This window comes from Loxodonta africana, chromosome 23, assembly GCF_030014295.1.
Source record: "Loxodonta africana isolate mLoxAfr1 chromosome 23, mLoxAfr1.hap2, whole genome shotgun sequence".
NCBI classification, from domain to species: domain Eukaryota; kingdom Metazoa; phylum Chordata; class Mammalia; order Proboscidea; family Elephantidae; genus Loxodonta; species Loxodonta africana.
In genome coordinates this window covers 43836707-43862490 of record NC_087364.1, presented here as the reverse complement: position 1 = coordinate 43862490, position 25784 = coordinate 43836707, and the positions used below count along the sequence as shown (strand labels likewise).

The following is a 25784-nucleotide window of genomic DNA, read 5'->3' as shown; positions in this document are numbered from 1 at the left end:
ATAGAAGCAGGTAAACAAGGGAGCCATCCCAAGTCTTCGGAGATTCCTGAGAAAGGATGAAAGAGTGGAATGAGCCCTCGTGATTAGCCGTTCCCAGAACCTAGGAGGCTGGGGGATTTCTTAACCACCTCTGCTTTCCAAGAGTGCAAGACTCAAGTAAAATTCACCATTGTCAGCCCCCCGACCCCATTTTGTTCAAGATGAATATCATTCATTGCCCTACAACCTAGAGGAAATCGTAAACCTCCTGGGTGTCTCGAGATTCTTACTGGTATTTCAAAACCAGTTGTACCATATGTTGACAGGTGTTAAAGGCAAGTGTTTTAGGATTCTGGGAGAAAGAGACAGCTCCAAGGCAACCTAGAACCTGGTTAGGGATCTCAGCAGTCAAGCTTTAGTTCTCAGTGATGGTGGGAGGAGGCAGAAGGGAGAAAAACTGGAAAAGGAATTTTGAATGTTGTAGCTAGATATTGTAGGAAACTAGAAGAATTGAAAATTTGATAAAGGCTGACAATTTGTGCAAGATAACAGGTTCCAGTACAATTTACAGATAAGTACTAAAACTGTTTTTCCACAGAGGAGAAAGAAATCAATTAAAACACTACCAGACAAGACAGAGTTTGACTACCCATCAGTAACCTGCAATTTACAAAGAGGGGCAAAATAGCTCATAAACAATGAACTTAGCCAGAATCTGACAATCTTGGAGGGTGTGCTAAAGATAAGGTATGGTTTTCCATTAAAACACAAAACTTCTCTCTATAGCTCTTAAAATGTATGTGTAAAATATATATGTAAGATTTTAGTAAAGCCTAGTTTAGTTTATCTTTGATTTAGAATATAGCCTGAAATCTATGTACCAGTACAAAAAAAAAGGATCATTGATATGTAAAAATTCTTAGAAGAACAAATAATTATAAAACAGAAAAAAAAGTTCATAAATATTTTATTGAAAATGAGAGATGCTACACCTGGTTCACCCGAAAAGATTTTAGATAGCTGAAGATTCATAATGAGCACAAAAAATAGAGACATTTTAGAAGTAGAAATCCTTCCTATTCTTTTATACCTTTGTTTACATGGTAGCACCAAATGACCCTGAAAGTTACACATACATACACATACACCCCCAAAAGGTGGCATCTACAAAACAGAAGTCATTAATATGTGAAATACATTTTTTAGAAAAGTTCAACAGGTCCAAAATACCACCATTTAAGAGTCATAAATAAAATAAAATAAAACAAACCTGTTGCCATGGAGTTGATTTTGACTCATAGGGACCTCATGTTTTACAGAGTAGAACTGTGCTCCATAGAGTTTTCTTTCCTGGAATCTGGTTTTCTTGGCTATAATCTTTATGGAAGCAGATGGCCATACCCTTCTTCTGTGGTGCCACTGTGTGGGTTAGGACCGCCAACCTTTCCGATAGTAGCTGAGCGCAAACTGCATGCACCACCCAGGGACCTTTTAAGAGTCATATGAGACTATTAAAGTATTTTGCTCAGTCTTTATTATTCACTGTCACCAACCTGTTGCCTTTGTCATCTGACTACTAGCTGATTGGTAGCTGAAATTGAATGACAGGTTGGCAATACTGATCTGGATTCCAGATCTAGGAATTAGAACGTTGACATCAAAATGTGGGTCAGTAGATACTAGTGTGGGCATCACCTAGGAGCTTGTTAGAAATGCACCATCTCAGGCCTACCCCACACCTGTTGTTATTAGCTGCCGTGGAGTTGGTCCCCAACTCGTGGTGACCCCATGCACAATGGAACAAAATGCTGCTTGGTCCTTCACCATCCCCATGGTCAGTTGAGTCTCAGACTATTATAATTCACAGAGTTTTCATCAAAAGTAGATTGCCAGCCCTTTCTTCTCAGTCCATCGTAGTCTGGAAGCCTCACTGAAACCTGTTCAGCATCATAGCAACATGCAAGCCTCCAGTAATAGATGGGTGCTGGTTGCACATGAGGTGCATTGGTTGGGACTTGAAGAGGGGTCCCCTGCATGCAAGGTGAAAATTTTACCATTTAACCACCCCTGACCCTCACCCCACACCTACTCACTCAGAATCTGCATTTTAACAAGATCGTTAGATGATTCTTATGCACCTTAAGGTTTGAGAAGCACTTGTTCAGAGTATTCAGAACACAAGGGAGGATGAGAACGAGAGGGAAGGTTTTTGGAATACCGTCCAATCACGGGCTAACCACAGCTGGTCATTACAGTGCTGTGTTTACAATGCCAATTCCTTTCTTGCCAGGATGCCTTAGTGAGGTTTGCTGCTATTGTTCATCTAATATTGTTAGTTGCCAATCAGGGTGCAAAGGAAGGATCAGAAGAAAAAATATTAACCAACTCTGCTATATTAAAATTATGGAATCTTTTTATTTTAGTGAATGTGCTTTGGATAGCTTCATGACCACCACTTTCATCACTTTTAAAACACCTTTTTAATTATCATTACAGCATACCTGTCTGGCAGCCACCCATAAAGTGATGTTTAAATGTCACGTTTCCCAGGCAGAAAATAATGAATGTAAATGGTTACCAATAACACTAGGTATTGGTTTTTAAGAGCTAAGTTGGGCTTGTGATAAGGGGTATGATGGATATATGACATGGAAAAAATACCTTTCTATCATTGTAGGTAGCCCTAGTGGCACAAACAGTTAAGCACTCAGCTGCTAACTGAAAGGTTGGTGGTTTGACCCCACCCATTGGCTCTGTGCAGGAAAGACTTGGCGATCTACTTCCATAAATACTACAACCAAGAAAACCCTATGGGACAGTTCTACGTTGTCACATAGGATCACTATGAGTCAGAATCCACTCAATGGTGACAAACAACATCACCATTATAGAGCCCTTAGGTCTCTGGAATGCAGTAATTACAAGGCAGGAGGGATCAATGTGTCCCTTGGCATACGTGGAAGTTCCTTCATGCATTTGTTTGTTCATTCAACGAACATATTCTTTGAGTGCCTTCTATGTACCAGACACCATTTTAAGTGCTAGGGATATATGATGAACAAAGGCAGACAAGATCTTTGCTCTCAGTGAATTTATTACCTAGGGAGACAATAAATAAGTAAATAAAAGAACAAGATAAGTCTAGACAGTGATATTAACAAGAACTTTGAAGAAAATAAATCAAGATAATGTGATTGGGCATGACTAGGGAGAGAACCCACAAAGGTCTCTATGACATTTGAGCTGAATCCCCCCAAAAAGAAGGATGGAGCCCCCAAAAGATTTTGGGACAGAATGTTCCAAAGAAAGGGAACAGAAGTGTAAGGTCACTGAGGTGGGAACAAGGTTGAGATGTTCCAGGGACAGAAAGAAGGTCAGTGTTACTGAAGTGAGTGAGGAAACTGTTAAGAGATGAGGTTGCAGGGGCCAGGGGTGAGATCACATGGGGTCATGTAGCCTTGGCAAGGAATTTGGCTTTTTTCTAAGTGTGAAGGAAGTACTTGGTGGGTTTCAAGAATGGATGTGACTCATGAGTCCATTTAAAATGGCCGTTACTAACCCTTCTGGGAGAACAGCTATCCAAGATTCTAAGTTTGTTATGGGGCCTGGAAGGCAAGAATTTTGAAATTCATCAGGTAGCACTTTTGTGGGTACTTGAAGATGCTTCAAGAAAAGCTAGATATTTAAATAAACATACTTTTTTTTTTTTTACAAGGAATGTCTCACAGGCTCTCGCCCAGACCCCAGAAATTTCATCAAACCAGTTTTGTTGTCCTAATAACACTTACCTTTGCAATTTTTCTCTGGTGAAGAGTATACTTCATAGCAAGTATATGAGTCAGGGTTGGACCATGCAAAAAGGACCAGCAGGAGCATATATTAAAATATGTATTGCAAGGGTCCACAGGCTGTCAGGGAGGAGCTCAAGCAGGTGGAATTCCACAGGCACAGGTAGAAGTTGGTGTCCATAAATGGAATTTCTTCCCTCAGAGAAGCCTCAGCCCTGATTTGAAGGCCTTCTAATTATTAAACCACCACTTACTTGTCTGTCAGTTTGTCTTACTGTGTTGGCTTGTGTGGTGCTGTGATGCTGGAAACTATGCCATCGGTATTTCAAATACCAGCAGCGTCGCCCATGGTGGACAAGTTTCAGCAGAGCTTCCAGATTAAGACAGACTAGGAAGAAGGACCTGGTGGTCTACTTCTGGAAAAAAAAAAAAAAAAAATTGGCCAGTGAAAACCTCATGAGTAACAGCAGAACATTGTCTAATATAGTGCCAGAAAATGAGCCCTTCAAGATTGGAAGGTGCTCAAAACACAACTGAGAAAAAGCTGACTCCTGAAAGTAGAGTTAACTTTAATAACATGGATGGAGTCATTTGCTGATGTGGCTCAAGAAAAAGTGAGAAGAAACGACTGTAAACATCCATTAATTATAGGACCGTTAAATGTATGAAGTATGTATCTAGGAAAATCAGAAGTTGTCAAAAATGAAATGGAATGCATCAACATCGATCTCAGCTTTCCTGGCTCTTGTTTCTTAATGGTATGACATTCCTATGTCTCTCTGCTTGCTTTTCTCTTTTGTATCTCCACAGAGATTGACTTAAGACACAACCTAATCTTGTAGATTGAGTCCTGCCTCATTAACGTAACTGCCTCTAATTCCACCTCAAGAACATCGGAGAGGTAGAATTTACAACACAAAGGAAAATTCATCAGATGGCAAAATGGTGGACAGTTACGCAATACTGGGAATCATGGCCTAGCCAAATTGACAGATATTTTAGGGGGACACAATTCAATCTATGACACCAAAAAGTCATCACAGCAAGGTTAAAGACATTCTCTAATAACCTTTGAAAGTTTAATAAATGGTTAATGATTCCTTTCATGTTTCATAATCAACTGCAGGCTCACTCACATCATCATATGAAAACACTATGCCATTGACTTGGAGATTTTGTTACTATGCCTAGTTAGAGAAATTGATTACCATTTTTTATTTAGAAGGTGTTAGGTTAATGACATTATTTTTGCCACATAAGTGAGATTAACAATGAAGCCAAAGAAGATTAAATTTTATGGCCCCTCATCTACAAGGGCCCCTGTGAGTATTAGAAGTGGGAAGTGTAGAATATTCTAGGTGAGGTAGGGAAGCCAAGTTGCAAACACACGTAAGCATTTTGGGTACATTTCCTAAAAAGAATCTCAGAAGAAAAGGATCAGCTCCCCAAGGCTCTGATAATTTATTGAGATTTATTTTCACATTTGATAAAATAGTCACCTTTATAACTAATTTTATATTTGTAATTTTATATTCTTTTTTTAAAAGGGAGCTCCCAAAATTTTAAGCTTCGGGTCCAGGAAACAGGTGCCACCCCTGCATATGAACTTTTTATCACTTGTTTTTTAAATCAATAAAATGAACTATCCAAACAAGATCTTTCTCAAGCTCTTATCGGAGCCTATCATTTAGTTATTGGTTTAATTGTCTTGAAACTCAGTCAGTCATGATGAAAATTCCTCATCTAGTTTAGAAACAAATCTCAATAAAACAATTTGTTTCAAAAGTAACATTCTGGCTTCTACCGTCTATTATTGGGAGAGTGCTGAGGCATTTTGATTTCCTCATGATTCTGAAGTTCTAATCTGTAGTCATATGGAATAGGACCAACTGCTAATGTACAGAACTACTGCTGGTATTAGGCAAATGGGAAGTGTTGTTTTTTGTTTGTAGCTTTGGTTATAGAGCTGATTCCAGGTTTATTCATTTTGGTCTTATTGCAAAAATACAGAATACATTCACAGGATTCAAAAGTTAGAACATATCAAAGTTATTCTCTAAGAGGTTTCCCTCTCTCCTATATCCCGCATCTGCCTAAGTCCCCACTCTCACCCATGTCTGGTAACCGCTCCTGCTAGTTTTACTGTATCCTGTCAGAGTTTCTATATGCATTTATGATTTTAGATTGTGGCCTTTCTTTTGGTTTTCATTTGCCTAGTATACATTTCCCACCATTTTATTTCAAATTTTATGAGTTATTTTATTTTAGATGTGTGCTGGCTCTTAACTTTCGATCCAATTAAAAACTCATTTTTTAGATGAGAAAATTTGAGCATATTTAAATTTAACAATATTTTAGATATATTTGGTTTTATAGCATGCTACTTTATGCTACTTTTCTGTTTACATATTTTTTTCAAGTTTTCACCATGTGCTCTGTTTTTTTTTCCCTCTAGTTTTTTGTTTGGGAGGGTATGTTGTAATCATAACCAAACCAAAAAACCCCAAAGCAGTTGTCATCGAGTTGATTCTGATTCATGGTAACACCATGTGTTACAGAGTAGAACTGCCCCTTAGAGTTTTCAAGGCTGTATCCTTTTGGGAACAGAGTGCTAAGTCTATCTTCTGAGGTGCCTCTGTGTGAGTTCGAACCACAACGTTGCAGTTAGTTGTTCAGCACAAACCATTTATGCCAACCAGGTTCTCCGATTTTAATCATAGGTTCCTATTATTCCCCTAGTCCTTTATTTCTTTAGGACAGTAACTTTTAGATGCATGCTATGAGTGATGACAAAATCAGTGTGTTTCCTCAGTCCCCTTCCCCTCTTCCACCACACAATGTTATGCAATATTACGATCTTTCTTTGTGCATTTATTTTGCTAAATTTGCTTGTACTGTGGTGACTTGTCAGTTTTTTTTTTTTAAGTTGTGCTTTAAGTGAAAGTTTACAGCTCAATTTCTCATCCAAAAATTTATACACATTTTGTTTTGTGACATTGGTTGCAATCCCCACAATATGATGGCATGCTCCCCTTTCCTGGCTTCCCTGTGTCCATTCATCCAGTTCCTGTCCCTTCCTGCCTCCTCATCTTGCTTTTGGACAGGAGTTGCCCATTTGTTCTCATACATTTGATTGAACTAAGAAGTACGTTCCTCACGTGTGTTATTTTTTGCTTTATAGGCCTGTCTATGTATGAAAAGTGAGCTTCGAAATTGTTTCAGTTCTGGGTTAGCAGAGTGTTCAGGGGCCGTAGTTTTGGGGGTTCCTCCAGTCTGTGTCAGACCAGAAAATGTGGCCTTTTTTTCATGAACTTGTACTGTGTTCTACATTTTTCTCTTGCTCTGTCTGGAACTCTCTGTTGTGATTCCTATCAGAGTGATCCTTGCTGGTAGCCAGGCACAATCTAGTTCTTCTGGTCTTATGCTGGTCAAGTCTCTGGTTCATATGGTTCTTTAGTCCTTTGGACTAATATTTTCCTTGTGTCTTTGGTTTTATTCATTCTCCGTTGTTCCGGATGGGATAGGACCAATAGATGGCTGCTCGCAAACTTTTAAGACCCCAGAAACTACTCACCAAAGTGAGGTGTAGAACATCTCATGAAGTATGTTATGCCAATTGACCTACTTGTCCCCAGAGACTGTGATCCATAGGCCCTAGTCCCAGCTACTCAGTCCCTCAAAGTGTTTGGATTGTTTAGGAAACTTCTATACTTTTGCTTTGGTCCAGTTATGCTGACTTCCCCTACATTTTGTGTTGCTCTTTTCCTTCACTGAAGTTGACGCTTGTCTACTACCTAATTAGTGATTTTCCCTCTTTCTTCCTCCCTACCCTCAAAGAATACTTTTTTTTCTGTGTGTAAACCTTTTCTTGAGTTCTTATAGTAGTGGTCTCATACAATATTTTTCCTTCTGTGACTGACTTATTTCACTCAGCATAATGCCCTCCAGATTCATCCACATTGCAAGATGTTTTATGGATTCATCGGTGTTCTTTATTGTTGCAAAGTATTTCTTTTTTTTTCGATGTTTTAATAAATTTTTTTTTTTGGAGGTGGGAGTAAAAGTTATTTGCATCTAGCCCGCCATTTACTATTTAAAATTTATGTCTCCGTGCTGTCTGCATTTCAAGGTTAGCTCAAACTTGCTGTAGGGACTTATTTAAATGTAAAATATTAGATGATAGCACTGTTAACACACCAAGGGAAATAAAACTCTATCAACCTGTTGTGGCCGATATGGTTACATGCAACAATGCCAAAGTGTGCATATATCTAAATGAAATTCCAGGGTCTGCTGAGATTATTTTAGGTTTTATTATGAGATGTCTACACTAAAACCAAGTATTGTTTTATTCCTTTCTTTAGACCAGGAATTTATATGTTGTTGTTGTTGTTGTTAGGTGCCGTCTAGTCGGTTCCAACTCATAGCGACCCTATGCACAACAAAACGAAACACTGCCCTGTCCTGAGCCATCCTTACAATTGTTGTTATGCTTGAGCTCATTGTTGCAGCCACTGTGTCAATCCACCTCGTTGAGAGTCTCCTCTTTTCTGCTGACCCTGTACTCTGCCAAGCATGATGTCCTTCTCCGGAGACTGATCCCTCCTGACAACATCTCCAAAGTATGTAAGGTGCAGTCTCAACATCCTTGCTTCTAAGGAGCATTCTGGTTGTACTTCTTTCAAGACAGATTTGTTCACTCTTTTGGTGGTATATTCAATATTCTTCACCAACACCACAATTCAAAGGTGTCAACTCTTCTTGGGTCTTCCTTACTCATTGTCCAGCTTTCACATGCATATGATGCAATTGAAAATACCATGGCTTGGGCCAGGTGCACCTTAGTCTTCAGGGTGACATATTTGCTCTTCAACACTTTGAAGAGGTCCTTTGCAGCAGATTTGCCCAACAAAATGCCTCTTTTGATTTCTTGACTGATGCTTCCATGGCTGTTGATTGTGGACCCAAGTAAAATGAAATCCTTGACAACTTCAATCTTTTCTCCATTTATCATGATGTTGCTCCTTGGTCCAGTTGTGAGGATTTTTGTTTTCTTTATGTTGAGATGCAGTCCATACTGAAGGCTGTGGTCTTTGATCTTCATCAGTAGGTACTTCAAGTCCTCTTCACTTTCAACAAGCAAGGTTCTGTCATCTGCATAACACAGGTTGTTAACGAGTCTTCTTCCAATCTTGATGCCCCCTTCTTCATATAGTCCAGCTTCTCAGATTATTTTTTCAGCTTATAGATTAAATAGGTTTCGGGTGAAAGAATACAACCCTGACGCACACCTTTCCTGACTTTAAACCAATCAGTATCCCCTTCTGCTGTCCAAACAACTGCCTCTTGATCTATGTAAAGGTTCCTCATGAGCACAATTAAGTGTTCTGGAATTCCCATTCTTCACAATGTTATCCATAGGTTGTTATGACCCACACAGTCAAATGGCTTTGCATAGTCAATAAAACACAGGTAAACATCTTTCTGGTATTCTCTGCTTTCAGTCAGGATCCACCTGACATCAGCAATGATATCCCTGGTTCCACGTCCTCTTCTTAAACCAGCCTGAATTTCTGGCAGTTCCCTGTCGATATGCTGCTGCAGCCAGTTTTGAATGATCTTCAACAAAATTTTGCTTGTGTGTGATATTAATGATATTGTTCTATAATTTCCACATTCGGTTGCATCACTTTTCTTGGGAATAGGCATAAATATGGATCTCTTCCAGTCAGTTGGCCAGGAAGCTGCCTTCCATATTTCCTGGCATAAACGAGTGAGCACCTCGAGCGCTGCATCTGTTTGTTGAAACATCTCAATTGATCTTTTGTCAATTCCTGGAGCCTTGTTTTTCACCAATGCCTTCAGAGTAGCTTGGGCTTCTTCCTTCAGTACCATCGGTTCCTGATCATACGCCACCTCTTGAAATGGTTGAATATTGACTAATTCTTTTTGGTATAATGACTCTGTGTATTCTTTCCATCTTCTTTTGATGCTTCCTGTGTCGTTTGATATTTTCCCCATAGAATCCTTCACTATTGCACCTAAGGCTTGAATTTTTCTTCAGTTCTTTCAGCTTGAGAAACGACAAGTGTGTTCTTCCCTTTTGGTTTTCCATCTCCAGCTGTTTGCACGTGTCATTATAATACTTTACTATGTCTTCTCAAGTGGCCCTTTGAAATCTTCTGTCCAGTTCTTTTACTTCATCAATTCTTCCTTTTGCTTTAGCTGCTTGACGCTCAAGAGCAAGTTTCAGAGTCTCCTCTGACATCCATCTTGGTCTTTTCGTTTTTTCCTGTCTTTTCAGTGACCTCTTGGTCCTCTTTATGGATGATGTCCTTGATGTGATTCCACAACTTGTCTGATCTTTGGTTACTAGTGTTCAAAGCGTTAAATCTATTCTTCAGATGGTCTCTAAATTCAGGTGGGATATACTTAAGGTCACATTTCGGCTCTCGTGGACTTGCTTTAATTTTATTCAGTTTCAGCTTGAACTTGCATATGAGCAATTGATGGTCTGTTCCACAGTCGGCCCCTGGCCTTGTTCTGATTGTTGATATTGAGCTTTTCTATCATCTCTTTCTACAGATGTAGTCAATTTGATTTCTGTGTGTTCCATCTGGCAAGGTCCATGTGTATAGTTGCCGTTTATGTTGGTGAAAGGAGGTATTTGCAATGAAGAAGTCGTTGGTCTTGCAAAATTCTGTCATTCAATCTCTGGCATAGTTTCTATCACCAAAGCCGTATTTTCCAACTACTGATCCTTCTTATTTGTTTCCAACTTTTGCATTACAATTGCCAGTAATTATTAATGCATCTTTATTGCATGTTCGATCAATTTCAGACTGCAGCAGGTGATAAAAATCTTCTGTTTCTTCATCTTTGGCCTTAGTGGTTGGTGCATAAATTTGAATAATAATCATATTAATGGGTGGGTCTTCCTTGTAGGCGTATGGATATTATCCTATCACTGACAGTGTTGTACTTTAGGATAGATCTTGAAATGTTCTTTTTAACAATGAATGCAACACCATTCCTCTTTGAGTTGTCATTCCCAGCAGAGTAGACTGTATGATTGTCCGATTCAAATGGCCAATACCAGTCCATTTCAGCCTACTAATGCCTAGGAATATGTGTTCCATTTCATTTTTGACAATTTCCAATTTTCATAGATTCATACCCCACAGTGCAACAAAGTGACAGACTTGGGGTGGCATTTATATAGACTATTAAAAAAAAAGGAATTGTCTGAGATTGAAAAAAAAATTTTAGGTTTTCTTTTGCTAACTGGTCATCTGCTAAAAATGATATGCAATAAGATCTATAATACAATGAGTGTTTAAGAAAACCAAAAAATGAACAAATAAAGCAATCTTTTATACTTTTCACGTTTGTTTTCACTTCTTAGAATCTGAATCTTTGATGATACAGTAAAGCCTTAGAAATGAAGAGACAGACATATATGTCTAGCTATGAAAATATGCCAAGTTTTCAGGAAATTCAAAATAATTTAAAAACTGCTCATCTACGTCTTGGGCCACAGCTTGCTTGCGTTTCCTTCAACTTTAAAGTCTATTTTGTCAGAAATTAATATTGCCACTCCTGCTCTTTTTTGATTGTTGTTTGCTTGATATACTTCTTTCCAACCTTTGAGTTTTAGTTTGTGTCTCTAAGTCTAAGGTGTGTCTCTTGTAGGCAGCATATAGACGGATCACATTTTTTAATCCATTATGCCATTCTATCTGTTTTATTGGTGCATTTATTCCATTTACATTCATCATAATTTTGGATCGGTATGAGTTTAGTGCTGTCATTTTGATGTCTTTTTTGTGTGTTGTTGACAGTTTCTTTTTCCCCGCTTAATTTTTTGTGCTGAATAGATTATGTTTATATATTGTCTTTTCCTCTTATTCATTGTTGTTGATTTTGTTTTGGCTGAGCCTCTATTTTTTTCTTGTATTTTATTTTGATGAGTATGATTGTCTCCTTTGTGGTTACCTTAATATTTACCCCTATTTTTCTAAGTTTCAACCTAACTTTTATTTCTTTATATTGCCTTTTCTTCCTGTCCATATGTAAGATCTATGACTACATTTCTTAGTCTGTCTTTATTATTTTAATATTGTCTCCTTTTACAGAACATCACTGCTTCCCTGTTTTGAGCATTTTTTTTTTTTAAATCTTGGTGTATTTTTGTTATCTCCCTCTCTAGGTTGACATCTAATTGCTCTGTCCAGCATTTCAGTCTTGGATAGATACTTGGATAGATATCTTGGATAGATACCTGATATTATTGATTTTCTAACCAAAGAATTCCCTTTAGTATTTCTTGTAGTTTTTGGTTTGGTTTTTACGAATTCCCTAAACTTCTGTTTATCTGGAAATGTCCTAATTTCACCTTCATATCTGAGAGACAGTTTTGCTGGATATATGATTCTTGGCTGGCAATTTTTTTCTTCAATGCTTTATATATGTCATCCCATTGCCTTGTTGTCTGCATGGTTTCTGCTGGATAGTCTGAGCTTATTCTTATTGACTCTCCTTTGTAGGTGATTTGTCGTTTATCCCTAGCTGCTCTTAAAATTCTCTCTTTATCTTTGGTTTTGGCAAGTTTGATATAATATGTCTTGGTGACTTTCTTTTAAAATCTACCTTATGTGGAGTTAAATGAGCATCTTGGATAGATAGCTTCTCATCTTTCATGATATAAGAGAAGTTTTCTGCCAACAAATCTTCAACAATTCTCTCTGCATTTTCTGTTATACCTCCCTGTTCTGGTACTCCAATCACTCATAGGTTATTTCTCTTGATAGAGTCCCACATGTTTCTTAAGGTTTCTTCATTTTTTAAAATTTTTATCTGATTTTTCTTCAAATATATTAGTACCAAGTGCTTTATCTTCAAGCCCCACAATTCTGCCTTCCACTTGCTCATTTCTTCTCCTCTGACTTTCTGTTGAGCTGTCTAATCTGTAATTTTATTGTTAATCTTCTGGATTTCTGATTGCTGTCTCTCTATGCATTCTTGCAGCTTAAGTTTTTCATTATGTTCTTGAAGAATCTTTTTAATTTCTTCAAATTCTTTATCCATGTGTTCCTTGGTTTGTTCTGCATATTGCCTGACCTCATTCCTGATGTCTTGAAGAGTTCTCTATATTAATCTTTTGTATTCTGCATCTGGTAATTCCAGGAAGGCACCTTCATCCAGAAGATCCCTTGATTCCTTGTTTTGAGAGCTTGTTGAACCAGTCGTGGTCTGTTTCTTTATTTGGTTTGATATTGTCTGTTGCCTCTGAGCCATCTATAAGTTATATTAGTTTATTTTATGTTTGCTTACTGTATCCTAGCTTCTTGCTTTGTTTTGTTTTGATATGCCCAAATGGGTTGCTTGAGTGTGCTAGCTTGATTATGTTTGCCTTTGTGCTCTGATGTCCTGTCACCAGATGGCTAGAGCTGTTATCAGGTATATGAGCTTATGAGTCCATTCATTTTTCTTGTGTGGATTCAGCTCAGGTGTTCATGTAGCTGGTCATCAAGTGTGTGATACAGGCTCTGTCCTGCAGTCTTAAGGGGGCAGGGGTATTTGGTGTAGGTACTGGTATCTGGTTGCAGCGGGGGGTCATGCTTTAAACAAGGCAGGGGGCTGAGAACTGTCCCCCCGAGTGTCTCTGAGGAAAGTGCGCCCCTGTTCCCTAAAGCATACAGGTGGGTGGGTTCTGCAGACTGACCATGGGCATCCAATGCTTTTGGTTGTAAGGACTGGGAGGTGCCAGTTATCCTTGGATCCCTGTTGTGGGTGGCTGGGTGACCTGAGCGGAGCCACCAGTCCTTAGGCCCCTGATGTGGGTAGGTGAGGACCCTGTTTATTAGGCAAAGCGGTGTCACATATCAAGCACCCACCTCTCCACCGCACAGCTGAAAGGGTTGCAGTCTGCCTATTCTTCAAATAGGCTCACACAGGCCCAGGCAGGGGGGAAAGGTATTTAAAGTCCACAGACAATTTATGCCTGGATAGGAGCTGCTTCTGTCCTGAGCTTCCCAGGTTAGTGGAGCTGGCAAATTATCTTTTCCCCCAGCTGTGAATTTATTCCTTCCCCAAGGCCAGGAGGAGGCTCAAGGCACACAAATGTCCCTATCTTAGGCCCAGAGAAATCAAAAGCCACTGAAGCTGGCCCTGTGGTGGGGAGTGCAGTAAAATATACACAAATACTTAACTTTTGCTGAGAGTGCCGTTCTTCTCTGGTTCTGGAGGTTTGAGTAGGCTGTGCAGCTGGCTGCTTCTCCCTGAGGAAACTGCAACCGAACACTACTACCAGCCTGCCGCAGCCACTCCCAGGAATGGTGCCTGACAGGTCCCAGAGATTCAGGTCTGGTAACTCCTCTCCAGTTCTGAACTGTCTCTCCCTCCGCATGCCGCTCAGCCCGCTTTCTAACTTTGCCTTTGATGTTCACGGTTCTTAGCTTGTCATAAATATAATTGTTTTACTTGATTTTTCAGGTCTTTGTTGTAAGAGGGATCACTGGAAATATCTGGCTATTTTGCCATCTTGGCCCCACCTCCTAGTATTTCATTTTGTCTACGTACCATAATTTATTTATCATTTCATCTGTTGATGGGCATTTAAGTTGTTTCCATCTCTTTGCTATTGTCAATAATAATGCAATAAACATGGGTGTGCATATGTCTATTCATGTGATGGCTCTTATTTGTCTTGGGTATATCCCTAGGAGTGGGATTGCTGGATCGTATGGTATTTTTATTTCTAGCTTTTTAACGTAGCACCATATCATTGTCCATAGTGGTTATACCGTTATACATTCCTACCAGCATTGCATAAGAGTTCCCATCTCCCTGCAACCTCTCCAACATTTGTTATTTTGTGTTTTTTTTTGATTAGTGCCAGTATTGTCATGGTGGGATGGTATCTCAATGTAGTTTTCATTTACATTTCTCTAATGGCTAATGATCGTGAGCATTTCCTCATGTGCCTGTTAGTTATATCTTCTTTGTGAAGTATCTGCTCATATCCTGTGCCTGTTTTTTAATTAGATTATTTGCCTTTTTGTTGTTGAGATGTTGCCGTATCTTGCAGATTTCGTAGATTATCCCTTGTCAGATATGTTGTAGCCAGAAATTTTTACCAAATCTGTGGGGGCTCTTTTTACTATTTTGGTGAAGTCTTCTGATAAGTATAAATGTTTAATTTTTAGGAGCTTCCAGGGACCTTTATGTTGAAGTGCAAACCATACTGAAGGCTGTGGTCTTTGATCTTCATTAGTAAGTGCTTCAAGTCCTCTTCACTTTCAGCAAGGAAGGTTGTGCCATCTGCGTAAAAGAGGTTGTTTATGAGTCTTCCTCCAATCCTGATGCCCTGTTCTTCACATAGTCCAGCTTCTCGTATTATTTGCTCAGCATACAGATTTAATAGGTATGGTGAAAGAATACAATCCTGACACACTTCTTTCCTGGCTTTAAACCAATCAGTATCCACTTGTTCTGTCCAAACGACTGCCTCTTGATCTATGTACAGTTTCTCTTCTGGTGTTTGTGCATTTTTAGTTCTGGTTTGTAAACCTATTTATGCCATGTATTAGGGCCCCTGGTGTTATCTCTATTTTTTCTTCCTGATCTTTACCATTTTAGATTTTATATTTAGGTCTTTGATCCATTCTGAGTTAGTTTTTGTGTATGGTGTGAGGTCCTTTTTAATTTTTTTACAGATGGACGTTCAGTTATTCCAGTACCATTTGTTAAGGAAACTGTCTTTTCCCCATTTAATGAACTTTGGCCCTTTGCCAAATACGGATTCTCATAGAAGGATGGATTTATATCTGGGTTCCCAATTTCTGTTCCATTTTGTCTGTTGGTGGGTCAGTACCAGGCTATTTTGACTACTGTGGCTGTAAAATAAGTCCTAAAAGCAGGTAGTGTGAGGTCTCCCACTTTGTTCTTCAGTAATGCTTTATTTGTCCAGGGCCTCTTCCTTTTCCATATGAAGTTGGTGATTTTTTTCTCCATTTGGTTAAAGAATGCTGTTGGCTTTTGAATCGGGATTGCATTGTATCTGTAGATTGCTTTAGGTAGAATTGACATTTTCACAATGTTGAGTTTTCCTATCCACGAGCATGGTATGTTTTTCCACTTATCTAGGCCTCTTTTGGTTTCTTGCAGTAGTGTCTTGTAGTTTTCTTTGTATAGGTCTTTTATGTCCTGGGTTAGATTTGTTCCTAAATACTTTATCTCCTTGGGGGTATTGTAAATGGTATTGATTTGGTGGTTTCCTTTCAGAAGTTTTCTTTGGTGGCAAATAGGAATCCTGATTTTTGTAAGTTAATATTGTCTTGTTACTTTGCTAAAATTTTCTCTTAGTTCCAATAGCTTTCTTGTGGGTTCTTCGGAGTTTTCTGCATATAAGATCATATCATCTGTGAATACGAATAGTTTTACCTCTTCCTTACCAATCGGGATGCCTTTTATTTCTTTTTGCCCTATTGCCCTAGCTAGGACTTCCAGCACAATGTTGAAAAAGAGTGGCGATAAAGGGTATCCTTGTCTGTTTCCCATTCTCAAGGGGAATGCTTTTAGTCTCCTTTTAGAATGATGTTGGCTGTTGGCTTTGTATAAATGTCATTTATTATGTTAAGGAATTTCCCTTGTATTCCTACTTTGCTGAGAGTTTTTATCAGGAATGGGTGTTGGGCTTTGTCAAATGCTTTTTCTGTGTTGATTGATGTGATCAATTGGTTTTTTTCTTTTATTTATGTGGTGGACTGCGTTGATTGATTTTCTAATGTTGAACCACCCCTGCATACCTGGTATGAATCCTGCTTGCTCATGAGGTATTATTTATTTTTTTTGTTATGGTGTTGAATTCTATCGGCTAGAATTTTATTGAGAATTTTTGCTTCTATGTTCATGAGGGATGTTGGTCTGAAGTTTTCTTTTTTTTTTTTTGTGGTGTCTTCGCCTATAGGATCACCATGAGTTGGAATCGACTTGATAGCAATGAGTTTAATGGGTAGCCTGGCTTTGGTATCAGGGTTATGCTGGCTTTATAGAATGAGTTCAGGAGTATTCCTTCCTTTTCTATGGTCTGAAATAGCTTGAGTAGTATTGGTGTTAGCTGTTACTTGAAAGTTGGGTAGAATTCTCCAGTGAAGCCGTCCGAGCCAGTGGTTTTTTTTGTTTGGAGGCTTTTTTTTTTTTAATTACCTCTTTATTCTCTTCTTTTGTTATGGATCTGTTTAGTTTTTCTACCTCAGTTTGTGTTAGTTTAGGTATGTAGTATGTTTCTTGAAATTTGTCTGTTTCCTTTAGGTTTTCAAATTTGTTGAAGTACAGCTTTTCATAGTATTCTGTTATGATCCTTTCTATTTCAGTTGGGTCTGTTGTGGTATCACCTGTCTCATTTCTTATTTGGGTTATTTGCTTCCTCTCCTGTTTTTCTTTTTTCAGATTTGTCAAATACTGGTTTGTCACTTTTGTTGATCTTTTCAGAGAACCAGCTTTTGGTCTTGTTGACCCTTTTAATTATTTTTCTATTCTCTATTATTTATTATTATTATTATTTTCTCTATTATTCTTTATTATTTCTTTTCTTCTGGTGCCTGGGTGCTTCTTTTACTGCTCTGCATAAAAAAAATTTTTTTTCTTTTTATTTGTTCAAGTTGTAGGATTAATGTTTTGATTTTGACCCTTTCTTCTTTTTTGATGAGTGCACTTAATGCTATAAATTCACCTCTAAGCACTGCTTTTGCTGTGTCCTAAATGTTTTGGCAAAATGTGCTTTCATTCTCATTTTGGTTCTATGAATTTTTGTAGTCCATCCTTGATTTCTTCTATTATCCAGTAGTTTTTAAGCAAGGTATTGTTCAGTTTCCATATTTTTTTCCCTTGCTGTTTGTGTTATTGATTTCTACTCTTTATAGCATCATTATCAGAGAAGATACTTTGTATTATTTTGATGGTTTGGATTTTGTTAAGGCTTTCTTTGTGACCTAAAATATGGCCTATTCTGGAGAATGTTCCATGTGTGTTGGAAAAGAATGTATACTTGGCTGCTGTTGGGTGGAATGTTCCGTATATGTCTATGAGGGTGAGTTGGTTGATTGTGGCATTTAGATCTTCTGATATTTATTGAGTTTCTTTCCAGATATTCTGTCCTTCACCAGAAATGGTGTGTTGGAGCCTTCTAATATTATTGTGGAACTGTCTATTTCTCTTTTCAGCACTGTCAGAGTTTGTTTTATGCATATTGGAGACCTGTCATTGGGTATGTATATATTTATTATGCTTATGTTCTCAAGGTATGGTTTAGTGACCCTTTAATCATTAGGTAGTGTCCTTCCTTTATGGTGGATTTTGCTTTAAAACCTATTTAATTGGAGATTGCCACTCCTCGTCTTTTTTGGTTGCTGTTTACTTGATATATTTTTTTTCCGTTCTTTGAGTTTTAGTTTGTTTATGCCTTTGTGTCTAGGGTGTGTCTCTTGTAGACAACATATAGATGGGTTGTGTTGTTTTATCCATTTTACCATTCTCTTTCTCTTTACTGATGCATTTAAGCCATTTACGTTCAGTGAAATTATTGATGAGTTTACTGCTGTCATTTTGATTTTTTTTTTTTTTGCACTGTTGACGGTTTCTTTGTTCCATTTAATTTTCTGTGCTGAGTTCTTTTTGTTTATGTATTTTCTTTGCAGCTCTTTCATTATTGTTGATTTTGTGTTTGCTGAGTCTTTATGTTTTTCTTTTTTTTTTATTTTGACGGGTAGGTTTGTTGGCTTCCTTTATGGTTACCTTGAAATTTACCTTTATTTTTATAAATTTAAACCAGTCTTTTATTTCCTGATATTGTCTTTATTTCTTTCCATATGGAAGTTCTAGGACTACACGGTTTATTCCTTTTATTTTTTTGATGTTGTTGTCATTTACATATTGACGTCTCTGGTTCCCTATATTCAGTCTTTTAGCTTTGATTTGTTTTGTGAATTCCCTATCTGGGTTGATAACTGGTTGATCTGTCCTATGTCCCATTCTTGGATTGTGTCTGATGGTTCTCTAACTGGAGGATTCCTTTTAATATTTCTCATAATTTTGGTCTGTTTTACAAATTCCCTTAACTTCTGTTAATCTGGAAATGACACAATTTCACCATTGTGTTTGAGAGACAATTTTTCTGGACAATTCTTCACTGGCAATTTTTTCCTTCAGGGCTTTATATATGTCATCCCATTGCCTTCTTGCCTGCATGGTTTCTATTGAGTAACCTGAGCTTAGTCTTATTGGTTCTTCATTGTAGGTGACTTTTCATTTATCCCTTGCCACTCTCAGGATTCTTTTTTTGTTTTTGGTTTTGAAAAATTTGATTATGATATACCTTGGTGACTTTCTTTTGAGGTCTATCCTATATGGGGTTTGTTGATCTTGATAGATATCTTCTCATCTTTCATGAGAAGATATTAGGGAAGTTTTCTGCCAGCCATTCTTCAACACTTCTTTTTGTGTTTTCCGTTATGCTCCCCATTCTGGTGCTGTGCTTACTCACAGGTTTTCCTTTTGTTAGTACCCCACATAATTCTTAGGCTTTCTTCATTTTTTTTCATTCCTCAGACAAATTGATGTCAAGGGATCTATTTTCAATCTCACTAATTCTGACTTCCATTGTCACAATTTTGCTCCTGTGACCTACTACTGAGTTGTTTAATTCTGAAATTTTGTTGTTAATCTTTTGGATTTCTAGCTGCTGTCTCTGTATGGTTTCTAACAGTCTATTTATTTTGTATTTTTGTTCTTTTATGGTTTTCCTGAATTCTTCTATTGTTTTGTTTGTGTGTTCCTTGGTTTGGCCTGAGTTTTGCCTGACCTCCTTCCTGATCTCTTGCAAAGCTCCGTATATTTGTCTTTTGAATTCTTTATCAGGTATTTCCATTGCCTTATCTTCCTCCAGAAGATTTTTCAGTTCTTTATTTTGGTTGCTGGCTGGAGCCGTCCTGTCCTGCATCTTTATATGATTTGATATTACTCTTGTCTCTGAGGCATCAGAAAGTAATTATATTTATTTATTGCATTTTTTTTTTTTTTTACTCTGTCCTGTATTTTCATTTTGTTTTGTTTTGATATGTCCCAGTAGACTGGGTGTGTGTGCCACTCTGGCTGTTGATGCCATTGAAGCTCTTGCCTTCTGTCATAAGTGGTCAGAGAGACTACTAAGTATGTAAGCGCAGGAGTCTGTTCACTGCTCTTACAGTTCAGTCATTTGAGCGCAGGCGTCTGGATTGTCAGTCACTGAGTGTATGGTGTGGAGACTGTCACCTACAGTCTTAGGTGGTCAGGGCTGCATGGGGGTGTTTGGAGCAAACACAGGTCTCTGGTTGCAGTGGGGGGCTATGTGTGAGGCAAGGCAGGATGCTGTTGGTTTCCACTGGGTCCCTGAATGGAGGGTGTGTTCCTGTCCACTACAGTGAGTAGTGAAGGGATGATAGTGCAGCCGGTTTTTGGTTGCCCAGTGCCATTGGCTGGAGGGATTGAGAGGCATCACTAATTCTCAGGCTCCTGTCATGGGTGGCTAAATGGAATGTGGTACCATCAGCCTTCACGCCCCTGGTGTGGGTGGTTGAGGCCTCTTCTTAGGGGGTGGGGCAGTGTCGGATATACAAATCTGCAGCTATCACTTGGCTACTGCTGGTGAAAATGGGTTTCAAGTGGATGCTCTGCCTATTTTGTGCTAATGAGGGGGTGCAGTGTTCAATGCCTGCAAGGCACGGGGGCAGGGGTGAAGAGGGGGCGTGAAGGGCACTGCAAATGTGTGGACCCCCTATGTCAGTGGTCTTGGTGAAAGGGCAGGTGCCTGTGTACCTGCCATGAGTGCCTGGCTTAGGAGGCACGGTGTCGTCCAATGCTGGGACTGGTGTCGGAGTGAGGTGCAGAATGGGTGAGGGATAGGGGATTCTCCTTGGCTGTGGAGCTCTGGTGGGGGAGGATCTATGGTGTCAGCACATGCAGTGGGTTAGGAGCTTGCACTGAACTTTTGCAGATCTGACGTCACTCCTGTTTGTTCTGGAGGTGCGTTCAGATTCATTGCTGCTTGACTGCACCAGATGGGGTGGGTTTCACCTTAGGATGTTGCTGCTTGCTTCAACCTGTGTGTGCTGTGTAGAATCAGGTAGTACAACGCTGGTGATCCCAGTATCCGCAGTTCCCTATTTCCTCTGTTTTTGAATTATCCCTCCTTCCACCTGCCTCTCGGCTGGATTCTTTAGCTTTGTCTTTGATGATTAGCATTCCTAGATTGTCATATATACTTTATTCACTTATTTTTTCCGGTCTGTGCTACAAGACGGATGACATAAAGCATTTGGCTGTTCTACCATCTTGGCCTGGCCTCTCCTAATTGTCAGTTTTAAGTGATATCTTTTGTCTCTTAGCTGTTACTGATTTATCAGAAATGAACCTTCTTTCTCCCTTCCCTTCCCTTCCCTTCCCTTCCCTTCCCTTCCCTTCCCTTCCCTTCCCTTCCCTTCCCTTCCCTTCCCTTCCCTTCCCTTCCCTTCCCTTCCCTTCCCTTCCCTTCCCTTCCCTTCCCTTCCCTTCCCTTCCCTTCCCTTCCCTTCCCTTCCCTTCCCTTCCCTTCCCTTCCCTTCCCTTCCCTTCCCTTCCCTTCCCTTCCCTTCCCTTCCCTTCCCTTCCCTTCCCTTCCCTTCCCTTCCCTTCCCTTCCCTTCCCTTCCCTTCCCTTCCCTTCCCTTCCCTTCCCTTCCCTATTTTTATCGTATATTTCTATACCGTCAGGCACATGGTAGTCTATTCTGTTATCCTAAACTCCACATTGTTTTCATCTTAGTTCTACATTTAAATATATTCAGTGCTGTCCACAATATTTTTTCCAAATTTTCCTCAGTTATTTCTCAGTTTATCTACTAATAATTTCCTCAAAAAGGACTCTTGGGAACAGAGTCCCTGAATTCTCTAGATGTTGAAAACTATTTGTACTTTTAAGGTTTTAGGGACAGTTTAGATTATATAATGTCATCAATTCACATGTTCTTTTTAAAATTATCTTGTAGGTGTTGTTCTGCTGTTACTGATCACTGCTATCTAATGCAAAATAGATATTTTTCTCCTTTTTAAGTGACTTGGTCATTTTGTCTGGCTGCCAGATGATTCTCTCCTTATCTTTAAAAACTAATAACTTTACTAGGATATACCTTAGTTTTGCCTATCCTGAGTCAAATATCCCCGTGTACAGAGTGTGCCCTTCAGTATGTATTTTTTTATTTGAGAAAAGCTATATTAAATGATAGTTTTAAAATTTGTTCTGCTTTAGTTTTCTTTCTTGAGGATTCACTATAATTATATTTTGTTGGATATATTTTTTGTCTGTCTTCAATATCTACCATTTTCCATTCTCATTCTCTTTTTTAAAATTTTCATCTTATTAAATTGCTTTTCTCATTTCTATACTCTTATGTTTCCTACTGTGTTATCATATAGTCTATTCCCTTTTTGTGATATTTTTCTCTATTTCTCCTGAGTTCTGTCAGCTCACATTTCATCACTTCTTGTCTTGTCTCCATCTCTTCCCTGAGTTCTTTCACTTCTTCTGCTTTGTGATCTGTTGTCACAGAGGTAACTGTTTTTGTAAGATTTTAAATTTCTTTTACAGCCAAATGCTTAGTAACAATATTTATCTGCCAATGGCAACATTTTTTCTGGTGGTGATCCATGTATTGATTAGTTTTGCTGCTCTTTTCTGTTGTTTGTTTTTTTGGCTTATAATATCTCTGTGTCCACACTGTACAAGTTCATTTGTTTCCTCTTTTGAATTAATTACTATTAATGATATGTTTATGCCTATTCCCAAAAAAGGTGATCCAAGCGAATGCAGAAATTATTGAACAATATCATTAATATCGCACGCAAGCAAAATTTTGCTGAGGATCATTCAAAAGCAGGTGCAGCAGTATATCGACAGGGAACTGCCAGAAATTCAGGCTGGATTCAGAAGAGGACGTGGAACCAGGGATATCATTGCTGATGTCAGATGGATCCTGGCTGAAAGCAGAGAATATCAGAAGGATGTTTATTTATGTTTTATCAACTACACAAAGGCACTTCACTGTGTGGATCATAACAAATCATGGATAGCATTGCAAAGAATTGGAATTCTAGAACACTTAATTGTGCTCATGAGGAACCTTCACATAGATCAAGAGGCAATTGTTTGGACAGAACAAGGGGTTACTGAGTGGTTTAATGTCAGGAAAGGTGTACGTCAGGGTTGTATTCTTTCACCGTACCTGTTCAATCTGTATGCTGAGCAAATAATCTGAGAAGCTGGACTATATGAAGAAGAAGGGGGCATCAAGATTGGAGGAAGACTCATTAACAACCTGCATTATGCAGATGACACAACTTGCTTGCTGAAAGTGAAGAAGAATTGAAGCACTTACTGATGAAGATCAAAGACCACAGCCTTCAGTATGGATTACACCTCAATATAAAGAAAACATAAATCCTCACAACTGGACCAATGAGCAACATCATGATGAACAGAGAAAAGATTAAAGTTGTCAAGGATTTCGTTTTACTTGGATCCACAATCAACAGCCATGGAACCAGCTGTCAAGAAATCAAAAGACAGCATTGCATTAGGCAAATCTGCTGCAAAGGACCTCTTTAAAGTACTGAAAAGCGAAGATGTCACTTTGAAGACTAAGGTGTTATTGACCCAAGCCATGGTATTTTCCAATTGCATCATATGCATGTGAAAGCTGGGCAATGAATAAGGAAGACCAAAGAAGAATTGATGCCTTTGAATTGTGGTGTTGGTGAAGAATATTGAATATACCACGGACTGCCAAAATGAACGAACAAATCTGTCTTGGAAGAAGTACAACCAGAATGCTCCTTAGAAGCAAGGATGGTGAGGCTGCATCTTACATACTTTGAACATGTTGTCAGGAGGGATCCGTCCCTGGAGAAGGACATCACGCTTGGCAAAGTACAGGGTCAGCGGAAAAGAGGAAAACCCTCAACGAGGTGGATTGACACAGTGGCTGCGACAATGGGCTCAAGCATAACAATGATTGTAAGGATGGTGCAGGACCTGCAGTGTTTCATTCTGTTGTGCCTAGGGTAGCTATGAGTTGAAACTGACTCGACAGCACCTAACAACAACAACGATGATGTGTTGTTTTTTCTTAAACCTGAAACTTGCAGTAGGTCTCTGGGTAAGAGCTTGGGATGGGGAATCAGGGTGGCCTTCAATCTTTAACAACCCGCAGGGCAGACTGCTTTATGTAAAATTGGCTCATATATTTGATAATTTATGTAGCCCAGCTTCATCTGTTTCTGTGAGCTAAATCAAGCAGAAAGAGCTTGTGCTTCCAGCTTTGTTCACCATATACTGAGGGTGAGCCCTTCACCTTCAGTAAGTGTCTTTTTGCCAGAACTTTCTGAGATGCTGCTACCCTTCTTACCGCTCTATATACTTACCATTTTTCCTATGTAATGTTGCCCAATCTCAGCTGTTTGACTGCCTTTCTTAATATTTTGTAGGCTGCTGATTACATCTATCTTGGAGATTTGCTGAATATGAAATTTATTTGCAGGGTTATTCCCTAACCCCCCTTATTCCTGACTGTTTTTATATATTTTCCGGGAGAAAAAGTGGAAAGATGTGGACTTATGCACATTATACTGGGAGTGGAAAACACTTTTTTTTTCCCTAACACAAATTTACAAAGGTGCCACTGAACTGGAAGTTGCTCAGCTTTTACTTAAGTTTCCTTTTTTCACATTCCTTGGGATGGCTTTTAAGATCTTCCTCAGTCCAGCTCCAACCTCTCGTTCCACTTTACTTGCCTATATATATCTTATGTTTCTCTTAAATTGTTCTATTCAGAGTTATCTGAATAGTGGCTCTTGTTTTTCCATACATTTATTCACTTTGTTCCTCAACTTGACATTTTTTTTCCCTCCACCAATCTTTCCCCCACCTCCAAGGTCCTTATTGTCATTTAAAATCCTATCTGGATCTCAAGGACTTTCTTGAAAGGCCACTCAACAGCTTTCTCAAGTAAGCCTAATTCTTAAAGCTTTTCTTCTGATCCCTGCACATTCTAACTTATCTGTTTGTATAAGCACAATTCACGTTTGTTCATGTTCTCTTGAATATGATATTTTGGTTATTTGGCTACTGGTCCCTCTCTCTACCAGTTGAAAGAGAGCCTGTGACTTAGTCATGTCTTTGTCTTATTTATGCCTGAGCACAGAACATTATGCATAATATACATTCAGTAAACATTTGTTGAAATGAAATGAAAAAATTAAGCAGAAGGCCAAAATTATTTTCTTGAATGCAGGGCACAATTTCCCCCTACTTCTCATTGATGCGCAATATAACCACTCATGGGGGAAATTTGGTCTTTTTTTTTTTTTTCTGAATCCAGAGATCCCTGCAGATCAAGTAGCCTATGAAGAAGTGATTGCAGATGCACTTGGTTAGTCACGCAGACAGTCAGACTCTGTTTTGATTATTTTAATACAGAATAATTTGCTCTTGGCTTTTTATGAATTCTCAATAGCTGTTAAGTAGATTAAAAAATGAAAACTCAAACTTCTTTAGTGCTCTACTCTCAGATGGTATTTCTCTGTCATGATATAAGTGAATTAATAAAACAGATTCTATTAAAATTTAATTTATAAATTTAAATCGAAGTTAAAGGAATGGCAGAATCTTAGAGAAAATTTCCCCAAATGCACACTTGTTTGTAGAAATATACAAATTTTTAGGTAATGTAAAACTTAAGAATTTTTACCCATCATCTGATTTAACTGGGTCTCTTATCAGATATAATTTACATGCCATTCTTTTCATCATTTTGTAGCTTTGAAAGCTGTATTTGATGAGAAAAACCTGTTTCCCAAAGAAATTCTGGATCGTGAACGAAGAGCCAAGCAATTACGTCAGGAAACAAGTAGTGAAGTGAAGATAAAAAGAAATAAGAAGCAATTATAA

General features: G+C 38.6%; 1 protein-coding gene across 1 annotated transcript in view; it reads left to right on the top strand.

Annotated features, from left to right (window-relative positions):
- WDR49 (WD repeat domain 49) overlaps positions 1-25784 on the top strand; it is a 202486-nt gene extending 176702 nt beyond the window's left edge. The window contains exon 19 of the mRNA XM_003416272.3: positions 25654-25784. Coding sequence (XP_003416320.3) covers positions 25654-25784 — 131 coding nt within the window. The remainder of the gene's footprint in view (positions 1-25653) is intronic.